At 43.1% G+C, this 22,206-nt stretch overlaps 1 protein-coding gene and 1 non-coding gene across 2 annotated transcripts in view; one reads left to right on the plus strand and one right to left on the minus strand.

Moving 5' to 3' along the window:
- Nucleotides 1-819: 819 nt before the first annotated feature.
- Nucleotides 820-22,206, plus strand: part of NOX5 (NADPH oxidase 5) — a 93,094-nt gene continuing 71,707 nt past the window's right edge. Inside the window, exons 1-2 of the mRNA XM_043523339.1 lie at nt 820-3,852; nt 21,313-21,431. Coding sequence (XP_043379274.1) covers nt 3,846-3,852; nt 21,313-21,431 — 126 coding nt within the window. The 5' untranslated portion in view covers nt 820-3,845. The remainder of the gene's footprint in view (nt 3,853-21,312; nt 21,432-22,206) is intronic.
- Nucleotides 11,814-11,886, minus strand: TRNAK-CUU. Its single transcript has one exon. It is a non-coding gene; the product is annotated as a tRNA-Lys (tRNA).

Raw genomic sequence — 22,206 nt, forward strand, 5'->3', positions numbered from 1 at the left:
CGCGCGGGGCCGAGGGTTGGGGGGGGGCGGGGGTTCTGCGGTTAGGGCACGTGTGGGGGGCTGTAAGGGGGTGTGGGTGAGGTCAGGGGGTTTTGGGGGGCTGTGGCTCAGGGGTGTGTGGAGGGGGGCTGTGGGGATTTGGGGGGGCTGTGGCTCGGGTGTGTGTGGAGGGGGGCTGTGGGGATTTGGGGGGGCTGTGGCTCGGGTGTGTGTGGAGGGGGGCTGTGGGGATTTGGGGGGGCTGTGGCTCGGGTGTGTGTGGAGGGGGGCTGTGGGGATTTGGGGGGGCTGTGGCTCAGGGGTGTGTGGAGGGGGGCTGTGGGGATTTGGGGGGGCTGTGGCTCAGGGGTGTGTGGAGGGGGGCTGTGGGGATTTGGGGGGGCTGTGGCTCAGGGGTGTGTGGAGGGGGGCTGTGGGGATTTGGGGGGTTGTAGGGGTTTGGGGGCGCTGGGGCTCGGGAGGGTGTGTGGGCTGGGGCTCGGGGTGTGGAGGGACTGAGGATGTGGGGGTTCGGGGTGTGGAGGGGGACTGAGGGTTGGGGGGCTGGGGCTCGGGTGTGTGGAGGGGGACTGAGGGCATGGGGGCTGTAGGAGTTTGGGGGAGCTGTAAGGGTATGGGGGGCTGGGGCTCAGGGTGTGTGTGTGGAGGGGGACTGGGGGTTGTAGGGGTTTGGGGGGGCTGTGGTTTGAGGGTGTGGGGGCTGGGGCTCGGGGTGTGTGGAGGGGGACTGAGGGTTGGAGGGACCTGTAGGGATAAGGGGGGCTGGGGCTCAGGGGTGTGTGGAGGGGGACTGAGGGTTGGGGGGCTGGGGCTCAGGGTGTGTGTGGAAGGATGCCCAGAGCTGGAAAGAGAGGGGTGGGGTGTGGCGCAGGAGGGAGAAAGGGTGGCGGTTGCAGGCCAAGCCCTATCAGAAGGGGGTTGGGTATGGAGGCCTGCAGGGAATGGTACATGGAGGGGGGCTACTCACTGCATGTATCGCTGCAGCCCCAGCATGTTCAGGTTCAGCTCTCTATCACCCTAGCTTGGTGGGGAGCTGTGCAGAGGAGCACAGTCTTGGTGCTATGAGAGACATAGAAGGGCCTTTTTCTTTGTTTCCCCTAGCCGGAGGGGGTGCATGTGTCTACACTGGGGCTGAGCTGCTACCTCAGCTTTAGATAGGCTGCCCCAGCCCATCCTCATGCTGCCCGAGGTGCCTCTTTTTGTACCCTCTCATTTCTCTCTCATCCCTGCTACCCCAGCTTTCTCCATGCCACCCCACACAGTGAGCCGAGGCAGGAGTACCTACTAAACACGAAGGTATTATAGTTAAGAGATGTGGCTCCCACATACACCCACCTGAATGGGAGCTCTTGTCTGTGCAAGCTACAGAAGCTGCTAGTTCTGAAGGCAGCATTTCGTGACTGAAGTGTCAGAGACTGATTGTTTGTAAATCAAACAAATCCTAAAAGGGGCAGTGTTCTCTTTAGATGGCTCTGGGTCACTGTGGAGACACTTCTGTAGTCTAGTCTTACAAAAGAAGGATTGTCACAAGGAAGACCTTGCAGTCTTATATCAGAATGCTTTGATGATTGTAGTATGTCCTGTTGTCAGATTAAGAGGTGGAGGAGGTCCTAGGGTACCAATAAGGTATTTCTTTACCTTTTGCCAGGCAGATTTCTGAAATGAGGTGCCAAATATGTGTTGGCAAGGCTAACTGTCTGCGTCAAATATTAGCTCCACTGCTATTTAGCTCATGGTGAAACCCCACACTCACTTGCCTCTGCGTATGAATGGACTTATCAAGGACAGGGGCCATTTTCACTGGGATCAGTGTGCAAGACTCAATCTGGCACTTCATGCCTCAATCAGCTGGTGGGATTACAGTTTGCCCCTTCGTTAAGCACATTTTATCATTCATTGAGAATTGAAGCATCAGTAGACTCTTGTTTATCTACTCCTCCCCCTCTTCCTCCCCCCACCCCCCAAATAAAAAGGTAGGAAGAAGCCCTATTGAGAGGGTTATAACAGCCCATGGACAAGCTTTAAAAGTTCAGCACCAACAAAAATGGCAGTCTAGTGGTGTTGCCATCTGTAGGCTGGCTGAAGGCTGTTTCAGCCTCAATTTTTGTAGCTTACAGATCATTTTGTGTTGATCAAAGCAAAAGTGTGCTGAGCTCCAGGACAAGGATGGTCTGAATAACCACCACATAGTGACTTTTGGAGGTGCATTGATAATCTCTTAAATGAGTTGCTTAGCTCTCCCAACTGGAGGAAAACTGCGACAGTTAGGAAGGGACTAGTCTTTCATCAGCGCTGAGGGGGTTGTTTTTATTCCTGAGCTTCATAGGCTCTGGAATAATGTGTATTTAACTAGATTGACCTGAAAAAGATCAGGGGGAAGGCTACATGTTTGAAGCATAAACTTAAAAGAAGCAAAACAAATTCATTGTTAATTGTCTTGACGTGGTCAGAATTATTTTTCCCTCTTTCTAGAGTTTATGTAATGATCGTATCCCAAGACTAAGAGCCTCTACTGATTTTTTTTCTTGTGTTTTATGACTTGATCTGACCTTGGAACAGTCATTTTATTTACCTTTCTACGGCATAGTTTCCGCAATGACTGAAGTCATGTACATTGTTTTAAGAAGTTAATGTTTGTAAAGAATTTTAGGTTTATTGGATGAAGAAGGATACATAAATTGAATTTTATTTTAAAAGTGGCCAAATATCCCCTTCAGACTTTGTGAATAAAACTGTCTCTTAGTCTCGGACTTTGCGCAAAGTTTTGTCCTGCAGTGAATTTTGATCACTAAGTTATAAGCCTTGTAAAGCAGAGTTGCTCATGGAAATAAAATATTTTAGAACCTTAATTAGAGCTGTGCCATATACATATTTTTTAAAGGAGTGTAAATATATTTTCCTTTTACCTAGCACTTTGACAAAAGCTATGATGAAAAGTGCTTCTTAAGGTAGGTATTTATTATTAGTTCCAGATGATAAAATCATATAAGTACAAACTTCCTTTCTGTACATTTGAATAAAGTTGTTTCATATCTTTAAAATCAACAAAAAAAATTAACTGCTATGTAAGTGTGATCACACAAAAATTCAGTGAGAAACAAATGAAATTCCTTAAGGGTTTTGTTTTTTTTTCTTCCACCCTTCCTCTTATTACAAGGATTTCATACGTTTTGAAAAGCAGAGCACATAGTTTAATTTTTGACAGTTTCTCCCAGCACAGACCAAGGGCCCAAAGCTGAAAGAAAGCACACTTTTACAACTGTTAATGCATTTCAGATAACAGTAGTGGAAGATCTAGCTTTGTAAACAGAAACTGAATTTTTATGTCATGCCTCAGTATGGTCACTGAAAGGTTTTTATTAGTTTTAAAACAGAAGAAGAAACCAAAATAAAACCATTTAAAATAGTATAGCCTTGATTAGTTCACTTAAATAATTAAGGCTCAATTGTGTTGCCTTTTTAATAGTAAAACACTTCAACTGAACCACAGTTTAACCCTAATTGAACAGGAAATCATCAGGTCAGGAAACAACTTCCAGAGCAGTCCATGAAAAGAGGTTCTGACAATAAAGGGGAAAAAATGAAATCCAAATCCATCAGAGTCAAGAAGTGAGCAATCTCTGATTTAAAGTTTGAGTGTAAGTGTATATATACAGGAACGGCAGGAAGTATGGCCCTATGTCACGTCTATTCTTGATTCTGCCGCAGGTTCTCTGTGTGCTCTTGGGAGAGTCAACTTCTGTGTGTCTCAGTTTTCCCCCTTTGTGAAATGGGGGAAATCTATGTGAGAGGAGAGTAATGTATGCAAAGCACTTTGAGATCCTTGGATGGAAGGCTGCTTATAAATGCCAGGTATTATTATTAAATGTAGCATCATAAGTGGTATTTCTCTTTAATGAGAGGAGGTAGCTCAGTAACTGCTATTTGGAGTGTCGCTCATTGATGGTGATCAGGAGTGTTTCCTGCGAAAATGGTGCACTACAAGGTAGGTACGTATTTGGCATAGCTAAGCTGTGCTACAGTTGCTACAATGCTATTTATGCCTGTGCTAACTCAGTGATACTCAGACTGAGGCTCATGAGCCACAAGTGACTCTTTAATGTGTCTCCTGTGGCTCTTTGCAGCATATGATATTAAAAAACACTGATTTAATTGTTAACCAATCAGGATGATTTTACTATGTTGTTAACCAATTGTAGTTGCTGATAATACTTAATCATTTTGCTGTGAGAATTGTGTGTGTGTATATTAGTAAATGAAACAATGAATTCACACTATTGTGGCTCTTGGGTAATGTTGATTGCTAATTTGGCTCCTGAACCACTGAGATCTGAGTATCACTGTCTTAGCTTATAGCATAGATGTAGACCAGATCATCATTTTCATCTTTGGCATGGTTTTTGGTAAAATGTGTGCATTTGAATAGGTACATGCCTATATGCAGTGTAGTGCCTTGTGGTGTTGGCCCTCCTGTTACCTATCAGCTTTGTGTTCTTGGGGAAACCAGGGCCCAGCATTCAGCCTGTCTGACTCACGAAAGACTTGCTCCTCCCCCCTGCCTCTGCTTGAACCAAAGCCAATCAGAAGAAGGACAAAAAGCAATGAAAAGGCAGTGAAAGACACACCTAAACCCCTCTGGTCAAGGGTGACAGGATTAAGGAAACATAGAGATGATCCTGGCAATTACAGACCGGTAAGTCTAACATCAGTACTGGGCAAATTTAGTTGAAACAATAGTAAAGAATAAAATCGTCAGACACATAGAAGAACGTAAGTTGTTGGGCAAAAGTCAACATGGTTTCTGTAAAGGGAAATCATGTCTTACTAATCTATTAGAGTTCTTTGAAGAGGTCAGCAAACGTGGACAAGGGGGAATCCAGTGGACATAGTGTGCTTAGATTTCCAGAAAGCCTTTCACAAGGTCCCTCACCACAGGCTCTTATGTAAATTAAGTTGTCATGGAATAAGAGGGAAGAGCCTTTCATGGATTGAGAACTGGTTAAAAGAGAGGGAACAAAGGGTAAGAATAAATGGTAAATTTTCAGAATGGAGAGTTGTGTTCCCCAAGGTTGTCAGTCCTAGGACCAATCCTATTCAACTTATTCATAAATGATCTGGAGAAAGGGATAAACAGTGAGGTGGCAAAGTTTGCAGACGATCCTAAACTGCTCAAGATAGTTAAGACCAAAGGAGACTGTAAAGAACTTCAGAAAGATCTCACAAAACTAAGTGATTGGGCAACAAAATTGCAAATGAAATTTAATGTGGATAAATGTAAAGTAATGCACATTAGAAAAAAATAACCCCAAGTATACATACAATATGATGGGGGCTAATTTAGCTACGAATAATCAGGAGAAAGATCTTGGAGTCATCGTGGATAGTTCTCTGAAGACGACAACGAAGTGTGCAGCGGCAGTCAAAAAAGCAAACTATGTTAGGAATCATTAAAAAAGGGATAGAAAATAAGACAAGAGTATCTTATTGCCCTTATATAAATCCATGATACGCCCACATCTTGAATACTGCGTACAGATGTGGTCCCCTCATCTCAAAAAGGATATACTGGCATTAGAAAAGCTTCAGAAAAGGGCAACTAAAATGATTAGGGGTTTGGAATGGGTCCCATATGAGGAGAGATTAAAGAGGCTAGGACTTTTCAGCTTGGAAAAGAGGAGACTAAGGGTGGGGGGATATGATAGAGGTATATAAAATCATGAGTGGTGTGGAGAAAGTGAATAAGGAAAAAGTTATTTACTTGTTCCCATAATATAACAACTAGGGGCCACCAAATGAACTTAATGGGTAGCAGGTTTAAAACAAATAAAAGGAAGTTCTTCACACACTACACGGTCAACCTTTGGAACTCCTTGCCTGAGGAGGTTGTGAAGGCTAGGACTATAACAGGGTTTAAAAGAGAACTGGATACATTTATGGAGGTTAAGTCCATTAATGGCTATTAGCCAGGATGGGGTAAGGAATGGTGTCCCTAGCCTCTGTTTGTCAGAGGGTGGAGATGGATGGCAGGAGAGAGATTACCTGCTAGGTTCATTCCCTCTGGGGCACCTGGCATTGGCCACTGTTGGTAGACAGGATACTGGGTTGGATGGACCTTTGGCCTGACCCAGTATGGCCATTCTTATGTTCTTAGCCTCATTTGCATCAAAGATGGAACAGGGAGGCATCCCCGTTAGCATACAGAATGGAGAACAGAGATTCCAAGGCAAGAACCACACTGAACTCTGGGACCAGGAAAGCACTGCATGATAGGGAATCTCTGCTCCAGATGGTAAAGAACCCATGCCTGCACACCCCCAGATCAGTTATCAGACCAATTCTAGTAATAATTCCTTTATTGGTATCCAAAATAGTGAAGCTGCCTAATTGCATTGTGAGCTCCCTTGTAGGAACACTGCCCATAGCCAGGAATGATCAGTTCCTATTGTCTAGCCTGAACAAAACAACTTTGGTATATTCCCTTGAGCCAAAAGTTTACCCATAAACAAATCTAGTGTTCTCCCTTAAACGATTGGGTAGAAATTTTTGTAGGGAAAGAACATTCTCAAGTAAGTTCTCTGATGCCTGGATCCAAAATCTGCATCCATTCCACTGGGACTTATCTTCTCCTGACTGATCATGCTGGGGGCTCTGCCAGTCTCCAGCACTTGGGACACTCAGCTACCACCACCACCTGGGACCCCCAGTGGATTCAAGCTTCACGGAGTGGTGAGAACCCCTCGGTATAGCCTTCTGACCCTGACTTGTGTGATCAGTTATAGTTTTCTAAACCTGACTTCTATAATCAGATTTAAGTTAGATTTAATATTATAACTGTTTTGTTTGTTTGGCTCCTCATGTATAGTTATTACCTGGCAATAAATAACTTTCATGGTTAAGCTGGTTGCCCGCTCTCTCTCTCTCTCTGCAGCAATGCTCCTCATACCTAAGCTAAAGATCCTTGCAGCTCCCACAAATCCTGTGGGGTTTGCTCATCAAGTGGGTTACTACCAGGACAATTGTAACGTGAAGGTGGGGATAGGGACATACTGAACCTGGGGCATATGAAGGTGGCAGTTTGGAAGTGCTGCTTGACCCAGCCTGCTGAGTCCAGGGGCGTATAAGGGGTCAGCTTGGGAATGCTGATTAACTTGGTCCTCTCGGATGCTCTCTGTCAATGTGTGTGTGTTTGCCTGATTCTGGAGCTTGAAGAACCCAGCCCTGGGGAACCTAGGTCCTGCAGGATAGCTGCATTGGGAGGGAACTTGCAGAAGGGAGGAGTAGAGCTCTGTATGAGAATACAAGTGACAAGCAGTATATGATAGAATTACAGAAGCGCCCCCCCTCAGAAGAGTAACCATAATAAATGAGTGTACCCCAAAGTAATGGGCAAATTTGGGAACACTTGTGAGCATGGGTTTATAAGTGCAATGTATTATGATGGTGTTTGGGTACCTATGCCTCCACCTAATGAATGTTCAGCTGTGGGGGTTAACATTCATTTTTCTTTGGGACATGAGCACTGTGCTGGGCTCTGTGGAGTGTGAGTGCTTTCTTTATACCATGTCAAACCAGAAGTAAGGAATATACCTTGACTCCAGTGTTTGAATGCTGTTTGGCATGCCTTACATAATAGTATCTCAGCCTCTGGCCAAGAGAAAAGCCCTCTTTTCTGTTAACTATTTCTCATTCATGCCGGTCTGGACACACAGTACGTAGAAGGCATAAAACTATAATGTAATTTTACGTACTAACTTCTCAGAATTTCATACTGCTCTCATTACTTGTCTAGTGCACAACTTATGCTACTTCTGGCCACAGTACATGGTGTGAGTGAATTGATTTCTGTGGCAAGAGACTAAGTGTTTTTAGCGTACACTGGACCTTGTCTTTTCATTTGTGCAATATCAAGCATGAACGGGTGCTCAGGAAATGTATAACTTCAAGAGAACAAGGGAAAGAATCAATTAATACCACCCATTTTTTTCCAATCTGTCAAAGCAATTGACTAATATCTTATAAATCCTCATAACCTGTGTGTCAGTTTTTAAACTAAGCCTGAGGTTTCATTTTTATATATTTCCTGCAGAAGCTGATTATTCTAAATACATTCTAGTATGTGTTACAGATTTTACTTAGCAGATGCAAGATATAGTGTGCTTTTTCTGTGTGCAAAATTCTAGGAGTATTCATTAGGTTTATACTTTGAAGTCCCTTTACAGTCAAGCCCATCTTAACTATCAGATGGCAAATATCCAGGCGACTTTGTTCTGAAGTGATCACAGATGAGTTTTTTCTGTAGCAGTGATCACGGATAATTCATGTAATGACTATAAACACATTTCTGTACTAAGATTAACAAATAATTAAATAGCTTCTTGGTTAGCCAATAGCAAGAGTCCTAGCTTTTACCACATAAAGTATATATTTTTGTAGCTAGGCTCTGATTATTCATACCATTGCTCTACCGGTAGTCCCCCTCTTATTAAGTTGTCACTCCCCAGGATCCACCTGTTTCTGTATAAAACATTAAAGATCGCAATGGTGAAATGGTAGGAAGTAGTTTAACTACTATATTTAAATTCAGAGCAGCACCAGACCCTGCCAGAACAACAGATATCGAACCTGCAGACCTATTTCCACTGCTATGATGATTAATACTCCCCCAAACATATCTTTTTCAAAGATCCATGGGTCTTACACATTCCTATGACAACATGTGGTGTACCTCAGCCAGTGCATCAAGTGCCCCCAACAAAAACTGTGCCCTTGAATGAACTCATACAGAAAAATGATTAAATATTAAAACACCCTATTCCCCCATGGATGAACACTTTTCACAAACTAACTCCATATCTGACTTCTCAGTCCTTGTCCTCAAGCCTACACAACAGCTTCAAAAGGCGAGCTGGGAACTTAAATTCATAACTCTGCTGGACACTAAAAATCATGGACTTAGAGACACCGCTTTTCATTACAATTTATAACACACTCTGCTGTCTACTAACCTTCCTTTGTCCTACTGCAAAAGTATTAAGTGCCCATTTCATTTTAAGTGGTATACCATGTGTCAACCCCTGCTTAACAATCTGTCCCACTTTGTATTTAGCTGACACTGGGGTTACCTTCTCCAGACTTGAGGAAGAGCTCTGTGAAGCTTGCAAGCTTGTCCCTGCCAGCAACAGAAGTTACTCCAAAAAAAAATTACCTCGCCCACCTTGTGCATGTCTCAGATTTATATATATTGTAAGGTTAAAATATTTACGTAATTCCTTTTTTATTGGTAAGATTAGATGAGAAAAACTTAATAGTAATTATTAGGGACTACTGCAATCTTCCAGTCTGATCTGCGCAACCCAAGCCGTGCAACCTCTCCGGTAGTTTCTGCATCAAGACCATAACTTTCTTCTTCAAGCAGTGTCCCTAGGGACTCTCCACTTGAGGTGTGCATGCACCTCATGTACCTTCAATCAGAGATATTTCATCAGGAGTGCTCATTTGGTCTGGGCATATGCCCTAGCCTTCTTGATGTTCCATACAGAGGATATGCAAGGCTGTGACAGATATATAGGGCTGTGACAGATGGACTGCCCTAAATTCCTTCTCAACCACCTCTCCCTGAGACAGAGCATTTTGTAGTGCTTGCCTGCATAGCTATTCATCTTAGCTAGTCTTCAGTACTTAATTTTAAATGTATTTTACTTCTATCCTTTATAGTTAGTGTAGTAAGTGTTTACTTTTGTTTTTGAGGATCTATCTCCTTTTGGCTAAGGCTTTGCCTCTCATGCACCCTCACCTCCATACAGAGGAGCTGTCTCTAGAGAAGCCTGCTTTTCCTTTGGGCATCTCTAAGTAACCAGGCTTCAAACACTGCCGCACTTGCTGGGAATCCTTTCCACTTAGTGATGGCCACTAGCATTGTATCCGCTGCCTCGGGGATATGCACATCCATTTGAAGTGCAAGACCTGTGCAAGCTTCAAGAGTCACTCCAGAAGGTACAGGGAGATAAAACTTCAGGTTTTTGTGATGGAGTGCTCACTTTGTCCAGCTTCAGATCCAGGCCCAGAGACCCACCTGGGACATCAGCCTCTGAATGACCATATCACTCTACCAGTGTCTGCAGCTCATTTGCCTTCTAGGTCTTTAAGAGACAGACTTTCAAGTGAAATGAGGAAAGTCTCATGCTGATCTTCTCAGAGACACCATATTCTTAAGAGGCCTGCTGTACTGGAGACCCCATGCCCCTTAAAGGTTTCTGCAGAGCCTTGGTATTGAGGTTTTCTCCAAGTGAAAGCCTTCATCAAAGTCACACAGTGCTGAAGCCCTTGGTACCATTGAATCCTGAATGAGGTACTTCTGAAACACTTGGTACCACCCTCATCTGCTGCTGCCTCTTCAGCACTGAGACCATCAGTACGGCAAGAGGCAGATCATCCCTTGGTACCGCAGGCTTCAATGTCTACAATTCATCAAATGCCTGTGCACATTCACACGGGACCTATTTGTCTCCAATGAACCTGAGTCGTCTTTGCTGAGCTCAGGACTCATAGTACCAAAACCTGAGTTATCCCTAGTACCTCACCTTTCACCCATATTGCCTGCCTCGGAAGTGATTTGGTCAGACATACAGCCAGAAACTCCTCCTTTGGGTGCTCTGTTGGAACACAAAGAAGAAAGTTCTTCAGACTCCCTCTAAACTCAGTACAGGGCTATGCTGACTGAAAACCAACCTTTTGATTATGAAGTACCTGGAACATCAAAGGACACTTCCAGAGTTTTACTACCACTACGTGGCAATCATCCTCCCTGGCATGACTAGTACTGGCTGCCTCCCCCATTCCCCTACAGTCCTCCCTTGTGGGCATACTCAGCTGCCTGCCGATGAGTTTTTTAGGGTATCAACTACTCATGTGGACTGTACCAGACAGCCCACTCCAGTTCTCTCTGTCCCACCATATCATTCTTCTTTACAGGAGGGGACATTTGAAAAACAAGAAAGGAGAGCTGATGAGGGGACAACTCCACAGATTAATATAGCCTCATCTTCCCCAGATGAGGCTGTCATGCCCCCACCAACTCATGTGGACAACTTCAAGCCATTTCAGGAGTTGATGGAAAAGAGTGGCAGATGCTCCCAAGATTCCATTAGAAGTAGTTCAGGAGACCAGCATAAATTGTCTGATACTGTACTTACACCATGGTCAGCATGGGTGGCCTTGCTTATAAATGAGGTGCTCTTAGAACCTGCCAAAATGATCTGGTAGAGTCCTGCTACTGCTCCCCACTCCTGACAGCTAAAAGAGCAGATAAAATATATTATGTCCTAGTAGGGGTTTGGAAGTTTTAGTTTTTTGTCCTGCCCCTAATTCCTTGGTCATGGATACCGTGAATGAACGTAGTAGGCAACAGCATTGAAAGGTATCCCCACATGATAAAGACCAGAACCACTTAAACCTTTGTGGCCATAAAAGTTATTTATCCGCAACCCTGTAATACCAGATAGACAATTATCAGGTGATTCTGGCAAAATACAACCACATCAATTGCACAAAATATCTTCACTCAATGCCACTAATATAGCTGTTTGCTCCATTTCCATAGCTGTAGTTAGGTGTAAAGTCATAGAATCATAGAATATCAGGGTTGGAAGGGACCTCAGGAGGTCATCTAGTCCAACCCCCTGCTCAAAGCAGGACCAATCCCCAATTTTTGCCCCAGATCCCTAAATGGCCCCCTCAAGGATTGAACTCACAACCCTGGGTTTAGCAGGTCAATGCTCAAACCACTGAGCTATCCCTCCCCAAAGAAAAGCTCACGCCCAACGTGGGGCTCGAACCCACGACCCTGGGATTAAGAGTCCCATGCTCTACCGACTGAGCTAGCCGGGCGCTGTGGGGAGGGTGCAGTCTCATGGCTCCAGTCCTCAGGATTTCCACAAGAAGTCCAAAGCACAGTAGAGGACCTTCCCTTTGTTGGGTTGAAATTGTTTAGTAACTCCGTGGACAACTCTGCATTTTCTGAGGGTCTCCTGGGTGATCCTGTTTTTGTTGGGCATATATACACCTGTGAATAAAAAGAGATTTAGTCTATCTCAGACAGCACAGAGATCATGTCCATCCCAGTTATCCAGCTACTGTAGGTCACTGGAGCCACATTTAAAAAAAAAAAAAACAGGATGCAGAAGGGAGAGTTTGCAACTATTCCTGCTGCTCTGATGCATCAGTCAGCTGTAAAATGCTCATGTTGATGCTGTGGTCAAAGCCCATAAATACTCCTATGAACCAGATCTGATTCTTTACCATCCTGCCCCTTCTGTCTGCCCACCTTTTGGGGATTGTCTCTCCCATTTTCACATTGCATGGGAGCAGGTTATCACTGGCAGATGGGTTTTGGAGGTTATAACATCAGGGTAGTCTGTATTGCCTTCTTACCCTCTTCCCCATTTTTTTTCAGGGATACATCTCATGAATCTCTTCTGAACCAAGAGGTTTTATCCTTTTGTACTGGAGTTGTGGAACTACTTCCCACTCAGTACAGGCAAAGAGGATTTTAATCCAAGTACTTGGTTTCTAAAAAGAAGGGTGGGTAAAGACCAATTCCAGAATTAAGAATGCTAAATATTTTTGTCAAGATACAGAGATTCAAGATGGTGACACTTGGAGCTATCATTCCACTCCTGGATTTGGGGAACTGCTTAGTGACCCTCAACCTTTGAGAGACATACTTTCATATCAATATGTTCTTCTCCCAAAAGGTTCTTACACTTTGTGGTAGGTCAGGACCATGACCAATATCAAGTCCTTCCCTTCGGACTGTCTACCACCCTCAAAGTGTTCACAAAAGTTATTGTAATAAGCACTGCACAGCTTCACCATTGGTGGGTAATTGTCTTCCCTTATCTCAATGATTGGCTTCTCAAGGGGCATTCCTATACCAAAGTCAGAAACAGAACTGCTATAACCTTGGCTGTGGCTCTATTTAACAGGCTTGGTCCTCAGCTCAACACCGTGAAGTCCCTGCCTCTTACCTGTGCAAAGGGTAGAGTTCGTAGGGCCCACTCTCAATGCCACATGATAGATCAGAGGACAGATTCTTCACTCCTCACACTTAATTGCACAAATTCAGTTGGGCCATCAGGTCATTGCCAGATTGTGTATGCAACTCCTTGGGCACATAGCAGCATGTACTTTGTTGCACTACATAATTCTCTACATATGTGTTGCTTCCATACTTGGTTCTGGACAGTTTATACTTCCAGCAAGACAGAGTAAAGTTATTCTCTATTCCCTGTTGTGTACTGTTCTCTCTCTCAACTGGTGGCAGAATCCAGACAAGGTGTGTTCAGGGGTTCCATTCAACTTTCCCCCTCCCACTGTTACAATAGTTTCCAACACTTCCCTCCTCAGTATACTTCTGAAGTTGAATTCCCTATCTATCAAAACAGGTGGACTTCATCTTATACAGCACCATTCTGGAAATCAGAGCTTTAAGGTATGCCTGACAGCACTTTCTCCTGTGATACAAGGCCAATCCAGATTTCCTTTTCTCTTTGCAGAGGCCATAAAGTTATGGAACTGGTGCATATTTTATCTATGCAGCCTCCAAAACACAGTGGCTGATGACCTCTGAATACTCTTCACTTAAGATGATGAGTGGAAACTAAACAAATCAATACTCAGATGTTTCTTACCTAGGAATTTCTGAAGATAGATCTTTTTGCCACTGCCAACTGTTAGGAGGGTGCTGGCATATTATTTGGACAGGGCCAGACGTTTTTCGAGCTTCTCTCAGACTATTTGTTTGTATTGCGGACAGAGCTAAAGAAGTGCCAATGTCCATGCAAAGACTATCCAGCTGGGTTTCCGTCTCTATCGTCTCTTGCTATACAGCCACTAACATACTATGCTGACCTAGGTTTATAGTTCTGGTACAGTTTTTACCAGATCTCAGTCCATGTCCACTGCTTTGCTGAAGGACATTCCTATTGTAGAGATTTGCAAGGGTGCTACATGGGCTTCGGTCCACACTTTCTCAAGACCACTGTTCTGTAGTTGATGTTTCTCAGGCAGATGCTGCTTTTGGCTCTGCAGTTTAATAGTCAGCCCTAAATCAAGCTCCAAACTCCCACCTCCTTCAGGGGATATTGCTTGGGAGTCACCTCAAGTGGAGCACCAACAGGGACACCACTCGAAGGAGAGGTTAGTTACCTCGTACAGTAATGAGTTCTTTGAGATGTGTTCCCCTACGGGTGTTCCACTATCCGCTCCCTTTCCCCTCCGCTTCAGAGCCTCATCTCCTTGTGGCTTTGCAGTGGAGAAAGAACTGAGTGTGGCCCATCCATCACAGTCCTATATATTCTCAGGATGGGTCATGAGAATGGCTGAGGGCGCATTCGTGGACCGAACGAGCATTGGTGATAAAAATGTCCAATTGAATGCACATGGGGCACGTGCTCACCTCAAGTAGAACAACCCTAGCAGGACACATCTCAAAGAACTTGTTATGGTACAATGTAAGTAACCTGTCCTGTGAACTATAGCATATCTTTTAGAAAGTTATTTGGGCTTGGTATAAAGATTTAAAGTGATGGAGACTGTGTGACTTTTTATAATCTAATTTTCACCATTTATTTGGCATTTGATTCAGCCTGGGCAAAGGAAATAGATGGGTCAGTTTCATTCTTCAGAGTCCTCTGCCCAATGTTGTTGTGTGTGGGGTCCCAGAAGGGCACATGGGTGCGGAAACCAGAGATGCGGGGGGTGCTGCAGTGGCTGCCAGCATCGCTGGGCAGGGGTGGGGCAGGGGGAGTGGACAGGGGAAAGGGGGCTGGCTTTCAGCACTCTCACTATTAAAAATGTTCCAGCACCACTGGAAGGGCAGGGGGATATTTACAGTTTAAAAGAATTGTGAATCCATTTTTATTCCTGTTGTGCTGAGACCTTTTAGAAAGAAAATGTTTATTCTGTGTAAAAATGTGTAACAATTAGACACACAGCCAAACTGGGTTCGGTTAAACCAGTGTAAATCTTGAGTAACTCACTGATGCCAGTGTAACTGAGGGCAGAATTTGGTCTAGTATCTGTGTAAATAAAACTCCTCCCTCACATTGAGTAAAATCCTTACAGCTCAGCAGATGAAATTGCTAAAACCTGCTTGGAGAGCTGCATTTCCTTCAAAACCAAAAGGCAGTAATGAATTGTGTATCTGACATAGGTAAAAGATTTGAGATTAAACATATATCAAATTGTGCCTCTGTAATCTACCAGAAGTCTATGAGTGTGTCCTCAACCGAGTGGAAAAAGGAAAACTGTGTGATTTCGTTGGAATCTCAAAAAGCCTTTGATAAAGTTCTCAAAAGTTATTGCATAAACACCCAAGTCATGAGATGGTAGAATAAAATAATGATCTGAGAGAGACAAAAAATAGACCATTTTCAACATGACCAAAGGTTAAGAAGGGGCTATACCAAGATTCCAAACCAAGAATTGATCATATATTTGTCATTAATCTGGGAAATGTGGTGAAAAAGTAAGATTATAATTTGACGATTATGTCAAAGTAAGTTTCTAGAGGAAGACTGCTTTTTGTGAATTATTTAACTCTTACTAAAGAAGACTGAGGAACTTCAGAGAGACTTAAAAGCTTGGCAAATGAGTAACAAAATGGATAAAATTCACAGATCCTCTTTAAAGCCCAATCCCAGTTGTCTTGAAGTCAGTGAACAAAACTCATTTTCTGTGACCATTTGTCTTACTAAAGCTTGGTCACTCAGATTCTTGCAGGAGGCCAAAACATAAGGGGCATAAGAATATGGTGTCTCATAGAAGATCTAGCATGAGAAGCAAAAGGAGCTTTAATAGTTAACTAACATTTAAAATCTGGATAATGTTTAGGAATATTTGCCCAGCTCCATTCATTTGAGAGAAGAACTGCAACTTAATTTTCATACTGATTAGTTCTTGATCTAGTAAAGCAGGTTCATAGAATCATAGAATCATAGAATATCAGGGTTGGAAGGGACCCCAGAAGGTCATCTAGTCCAACCCCCTGCTCGAAGCAGGACCAATTCCCAGTTAAATCATCCCAGCCAGGGCTTTGTCAAGCCTGACCTTAAAAACCTCTAAGGAAGGAGATTCTACCACCTCCCTAGGTAACGCATTCCAGTGTTTCACCACCCTCTTAGTGAAAAAGTTTTTCCTAATATCTAATCTAAACCTCCCCCGTTGCAACTTGAGACCATTACTCCTCGTTCTGTCATCTGCTACCATTGAGAACAGTCTAGAGCCATCCTCTTTGGAACCCCCTTTCAGGTAGTTGAAAGCAGCTATCAAATCCCCCCTCATTCTTCTCTTCTGCAGACTAAACAATCCCAGCTCCCTCAGCCTCTCCTCATAAGTCATGTGCTCTAGACCCCTAATCATTTTTGTTGCCCTTCGCTGGACTCTCTCCAATTTATCCACATCCTTCTTGTAGTGTGGGGCCCAAAACTGGACACAGTACTCCAGATGAGGCCTCACCAGTGTCGAATAGAGGGGAACGATCACGTCCCTCGATCTGCTCGCTATGCCCCTACTTATACATCCCAAAATGCCATTGGCCTTCTTGGCAACAAGGGCACACTGCTGACTCATATCCAGCTTCTCGTCCACTGTCACCCCTAGGTCCTTTTCCGCAGAACTGCTGCCTAGCCATTCGGTCCCTAGTCTGTAGCGGTGCATTGGATTCTTCCATCCTAAGTGCAGGACCCTGCACTTATCCTTATTGAACCTCATCAGATTTCTTTTGGCCCAATCCTCCAATTTGTCTAGGTCCTTCTGTATCCTATCCCTCCCCTCCAGCGTATCTACCACTCCTCCCAGTTTAGTACCATCCGCAAATTTGCTGAGAGTGCAATCCACACCATCCTCCAGATCATTTATGAAGATATTGAACAAAACCGGCCCCAGGACCAACCCCTGGGGCACTCCACTTGACACCGGCTGCCAACTAGACATGGAGCCATTGATCACTACCCGTTGAGCCCGACAATCTAGCCAGCTTTCTACCCACCTTATAGTGCATTCATCCAGCCCATACTTCCTTAACTTGCTGACAAGAATACTGTGGGAGACTGTGTCAAAAGCTTTGCTAAAGTCAAGAAACAATACATCCACTGCTTTCCCTTCATCCACAGAACCAGTAATCTCATCATAAAAGGCGATTAGATTAGTCAGGCATGACCTTCCCTTGGTGAATCCATGCTGACTGTTCCTGATCACTTTCCTCTCATGTAAGTGCTTCAGGATTGATTCTTTGAGGACCTGCTCCATGATTTTTCCAGGGACTGAGGTGAGGGTTAGGTTCTTTAAAGGAGCAGAGTATAATCATTATTTTCCCTCAAAATAACAAGAAACACCACTTTCTGTAGAGAGGCATTTACTGTGCTGCACTAGCTGCACTGTAAGCAGTGAAGATAAAAGTGAGGACAGTTCTTGGGCAGGGGACTATATGAGGAATGTGATTCACAGGATACAGCTAGCATTATAATTACTAGTGCAGCTGCTGAAGTAACTCCGGCCAGCACTAAATAAAATCTGTGCTGCGTTCAATACTCTTTCGCTTACAATATAAGCCATAAAGATGGGAGAAGAGGTAGTGTAACATTTTGATTTAATTGCCAACCGCAGACATGGCTTAAGCAGACATGGCTACAGTTCCCTTTGCACCAGATGTGAATTTGGCACCAAAACCTTACTGGACTTTTTCAGATGTTTATACTGGAATAGGACTGTGATTAAAATCAAATCTTCTGAACTGCAGTAACACCAAGGCATCAGTCTGTCTCTCATTAATAATATATAACACTTTGTCATCACAACTCACTCTTCCAACACACCTGTGAGATGTAAGTAAAATTCCATTTGTTTAATCATTTGTGGAAGTGGCTAGCTCAAGGTCATACAGTAGGTTAGTGTCAGAGACTGGGGTTTAATTCAGGAATTCTTAGATTTTAAGGGCAGAAGGGATTTCTAATATCTAGCCTGAACGCTTGCATAACACAGACAATAAATTCACCCGTGCACTAGGGGGGATTATTCTCCCCTGACAGCCAGTCTTGTGTACAGACCAGTAGAGAAGGACCCCGCCCCTTCCATTTCATTCATTCCCTTCCAAGGATATCATGTTTCAGTTTTACTATTAATAACATTTTTACTCTTCCCAACTTTGGGTTTTTTCATGTCTTTGTTTTGATAGAAGGGAAGATATTACATTACAGCTGTTCACTCTTCTCTCGTATGGATAAAAATGGGGAAATATGGGTTTTTATATATCTGTTCTTGCTTAGTACGCTGAGCAAAGGCTTTGGGGGTTTTCTTTGAGAAAGAGCTGTTCTAAATGGAGGATCTGTTATAAACTATGTCTTTTATAGAATACATCATGAGCTAACTGAGCCTTAGACATGTACTGATTCTGCTCCCACTGAAGTCCATGGCAAAACTCTCATTGACTTCAGTCAGAGCAGGAGTGTGGGTCCTAGAGCAAAGATCCTAGAAATGCAGCTCCAATGTAGTGTGTCATGATTTGGCATAAGAAAATCTCTGAAATTCTTCGTGCTTCCATTATAAGAAGGGTGGTGATGAGCTATTATGCTAATCTGAAACTATGACATGTCAGAGTGTTGTTTGTCCTTACATTTGGATTCTGCCTTAATTGCACCAAGTTGTGTATCCTGCATCTCTTCTCTGTCACTGGTACAGTTGGAATCACATTCTTTGCACAGAATGACCAGCGAGGATCAACTGAAACATCAATTCTTCAAGTACTATCCATGTGGATCCCATTCATGGTGCATGTATGGGTCAGGAAACTTTAGTGTCTGTTGGGGCCCCACATGCATCCAGTGTCCCCTCATCCCTTCCCCTGCCCCCTCTATCTGTGGGCATGAAAAGGAGAAGAATAGGGCTGGTCAAAATTTTCATGTTTTTTTAATATGTAAAAGATTTTCAAAAAAGGCCAACGTTTCCACAAAATGCATATTTTCCAAAATTTATATTTTTTAAAAATAAAATTCCAAATGAGAGAAAAAATCTTTCATTTTTATTTTTTTCTTTTCCCTTCCACTTTTCAAGGAAGATAATTGGATGAGAGGGAGGTCAATAAAGTTTAAAAAAAAAATCCAATAAGTGAAAAATAATTCCATCTTGAAGCCTGCAGAGCAAAAATAATTCCCAACTCTTTTGTGAAATTCGTTTTCCAGCTATCTCTAACACGCAGAACCAAACACCTCTCTCTGCTTTCTGGCAGTGTGTCAGGATGCAATGGTGGTTCCTCTGAAATAGTTTTCTAAAAAAACCCCAACGGTTAGATTTTAGTTCTAGGAGTTGTTAGTAGGGTTAGTGCAGTTGTCTAAATAGTTTCTACCCTGTTGGCCATTTTTTCTCTCTTGTCACCCAACCTTTTGGTTGATGCAAAGACTTTGGGGCTTAAACCTTGCCTCTGTGATGACAGCCTGATGTCCGTCACTGATGACCTCACAAAGTGCGGCTTCTATTTTGGAAAAAGTCATGTCTCTAGAGATGTTTGCTGATCCTTTCCCAACAGGACCCGATTGAGCCAGGGACAACTGCTTGAAGCTCCATCTCTTGTAGCAGTCACATTGTAAACAATTTTCACAAGACCTGTGAGTAGGGAAGTAATATTTCATCCATTTTATGGATAGGATATTGAGGGACAAGAGGTTGAATGACTTGACCAACATCCTACAGAAGCCAGGGACACGGGGGAATGGAGCCCAAGAATCTTAACTTCCTGCTCTGCTAGGTAGAATGTCTCCCTTGATATTGTTGAATCTTGCAAATAAATTTGCATACTAGCTTATTTTACTTAATCATCCGTACACGCATTTCATATTTTGTGAACGTGGTTTTATTTCCATTGACTATATTACATGTCATCTCCCATTTGTATGCTCATTTATTAAGTAAATGCAGCCACTTTTTCAGGTGATTGGGAAGAAAACAACCAAAGAGAGGAGTGACTTGCATAGACAGACTGAAATCCTGACTAACTAGTGCTCAAACATGAAGATAGTTTCTAGCTGAAGCAAGGGAATCCATGGAAAAAAGTGCAAGCTGTAGCTGAGAGTCTGCTAAAAACAGACTGAAGAATGAAAAACATAATGAAGAGCTGAAAAAGAGGTGAAAAGATAGTACGTATTGAGAGATAAATACAGGGGAAGCCATTCATTCTAGTTAGAATCTGACAAGGCAGGATCCCAGTGTGTCTGCAACATTAATGTCCTAGTGATGGAAGCAAAATATTATCTAGGGATAAATATAGTGGGCTGTTGCCAGAGAGGAATGAGCATATACCAGAACCCCAACCTGGTCTCACTGAAGTTAATGGGAGTTTTTCTGTTGGCTCCATCAGGAGCAGACATAGGTCCCAACTCTTTAGAAATCATGTAACTATAATTCAGATTCCACAGTAAAGGTAAAGAATGCTTGGTTAGATGTGTTTCCTGGTCAGTATAGGCCAGAACTATGGCAGTCAGATCTAGGTCACATCTTTGATTAAGCTGTATTACAATAAAAGTGTTTGAGGACCCTAACAGAGCTGGGTTCTTAGGTGCACTTCCCCCTCCACTCTGGGTAGGGAAGATCTAATGGGCAGCAAGACGGGGAGTCTTACAAGGTGCCCATACCCTGCATACCACAAAGCTGTGTGTTTCACAAGTGTTCCATGTGCACTAGCGCAGAGACAGCTTTAGGCAGGAGGGAAGGACTTAATTCTGAGCAGTCACAGGTGTTACGGTAGTTTAAGACTGCAACAGTGACCATTGGGGAAAGGATTCTGATGTCTGTGGAACTCCCTATTTACTCAGGCTGCGTGTGAAGACCTTGATTTGTAACATATGCTCTATCTACATCGCTCTAGGGAAAAGTATCACAGAAATGTTTTGTTTACAAGGTCATAGTTGGGCAATTCTTTTATTTGGTCACATTTGTAAAGCATGTATCCAGTGCGCTGGGTGTTGTACAAAAATGTTTAAAAACAACTGAAGTAACTTTGAGTGACCCAAACTGGAAAAAATCTGGGATGTATTTTTACTGTGTAGGAATATATTGAAGAGGAGGTGATTTACCTGCTTGGTTTTTTTTCTAGGTAAATGTATTGCATTTTAAAGTTGTCTCGTAAATGTCACATTCCCCTCCTCCCCCCCATTGCTTAAGTGGGAGTTAAGTGGTATGTAAGTCTTTTGCTAGACTTCAGCACAGGGGTGAATTTCCTAAGACCATTGTAAGCTCAATTTTCTTATTCTTCTGTTTCCTTAGGACAAGTCTGCTGGGTTAGCAAGGTGGTAACAGCATGTACGCTACTAAATTTGATACAGAGCCAGTCTTTATTCTGGAGTGGTTGGTCTTGCAACATCCATACCCAAAAGATTCTCTTGGTAAGTAATTTCAGACAAAGGAATTTAATGCAGGGCTCAATTGTAGCACTGCTCAAGTCAAAGGTAAAACTGTACTTGTGGCACCTTAGAGACTAACCAATTTATTTGAGCATAAGCTTTCGTGAATGCATCCGTTGAAGTGAGCTGTAGCTCACGAAAGCTTATGCTCAAATAAATTGGTTAGTCTCTAAGGTGCCGCAAGTACTCCTTTTCTTTTTGCGAATACAGAATACAGACTAACATGGCTGCTACTCTGAAAAAGGTAAAACTGTCATCTTCTTCAATGAGCGTGATTGGGCCCTTCAGCTGGACCAAAGTCATGTGTATATGTATAGGTGGTTTTGAGAAAAGCCAGTCTCTGACATATATCTGAGTTACAAAGCCAAAATAAAATTTTCACAACAAAAATGTATTTATGTAATGGCCTTAATAGAAGTCCCAAGAGGGTGTCTTGCAATTAAAAAGCAAAAGTGTCTTTAGTTTTAAAAATTAGGACGGACTTGGCTCTGGAATTCAACTGGAAGCTGATTCAACCATCATGCAGCAAATTATTGAAAGCTCTTGCTGCCATTATTTCAGTAGCGTGTTCAGTGCATCCCACAAAATCAGCAGATTCAGATCTCAGTGAAGATGTAGGGACGTGATGAAAGAGGCAATATATTGCTAATACGGAGGACTTTGTAACGGAATAAGAAAACTTGCAAAAAAAATCAATATAAAATTTTATTGGAAGCCAATGAAAGACCTTTAAAACAGGGGCAATGTGCTGAAACAA

Source organism: Chelonia mydas, chromosome 10 (genome assembly GCF_015237465.2).
Source record: "Chelonia mydas isolate rCheMyd1 chromosome 10, rCheMyd1.pri.v2, whole genome shotgun sequence".
NCBI lineage: Eukaryota > Metazoa > Chordata > Testudines > Cheloniidae > Chelonia > Chelonia mydas.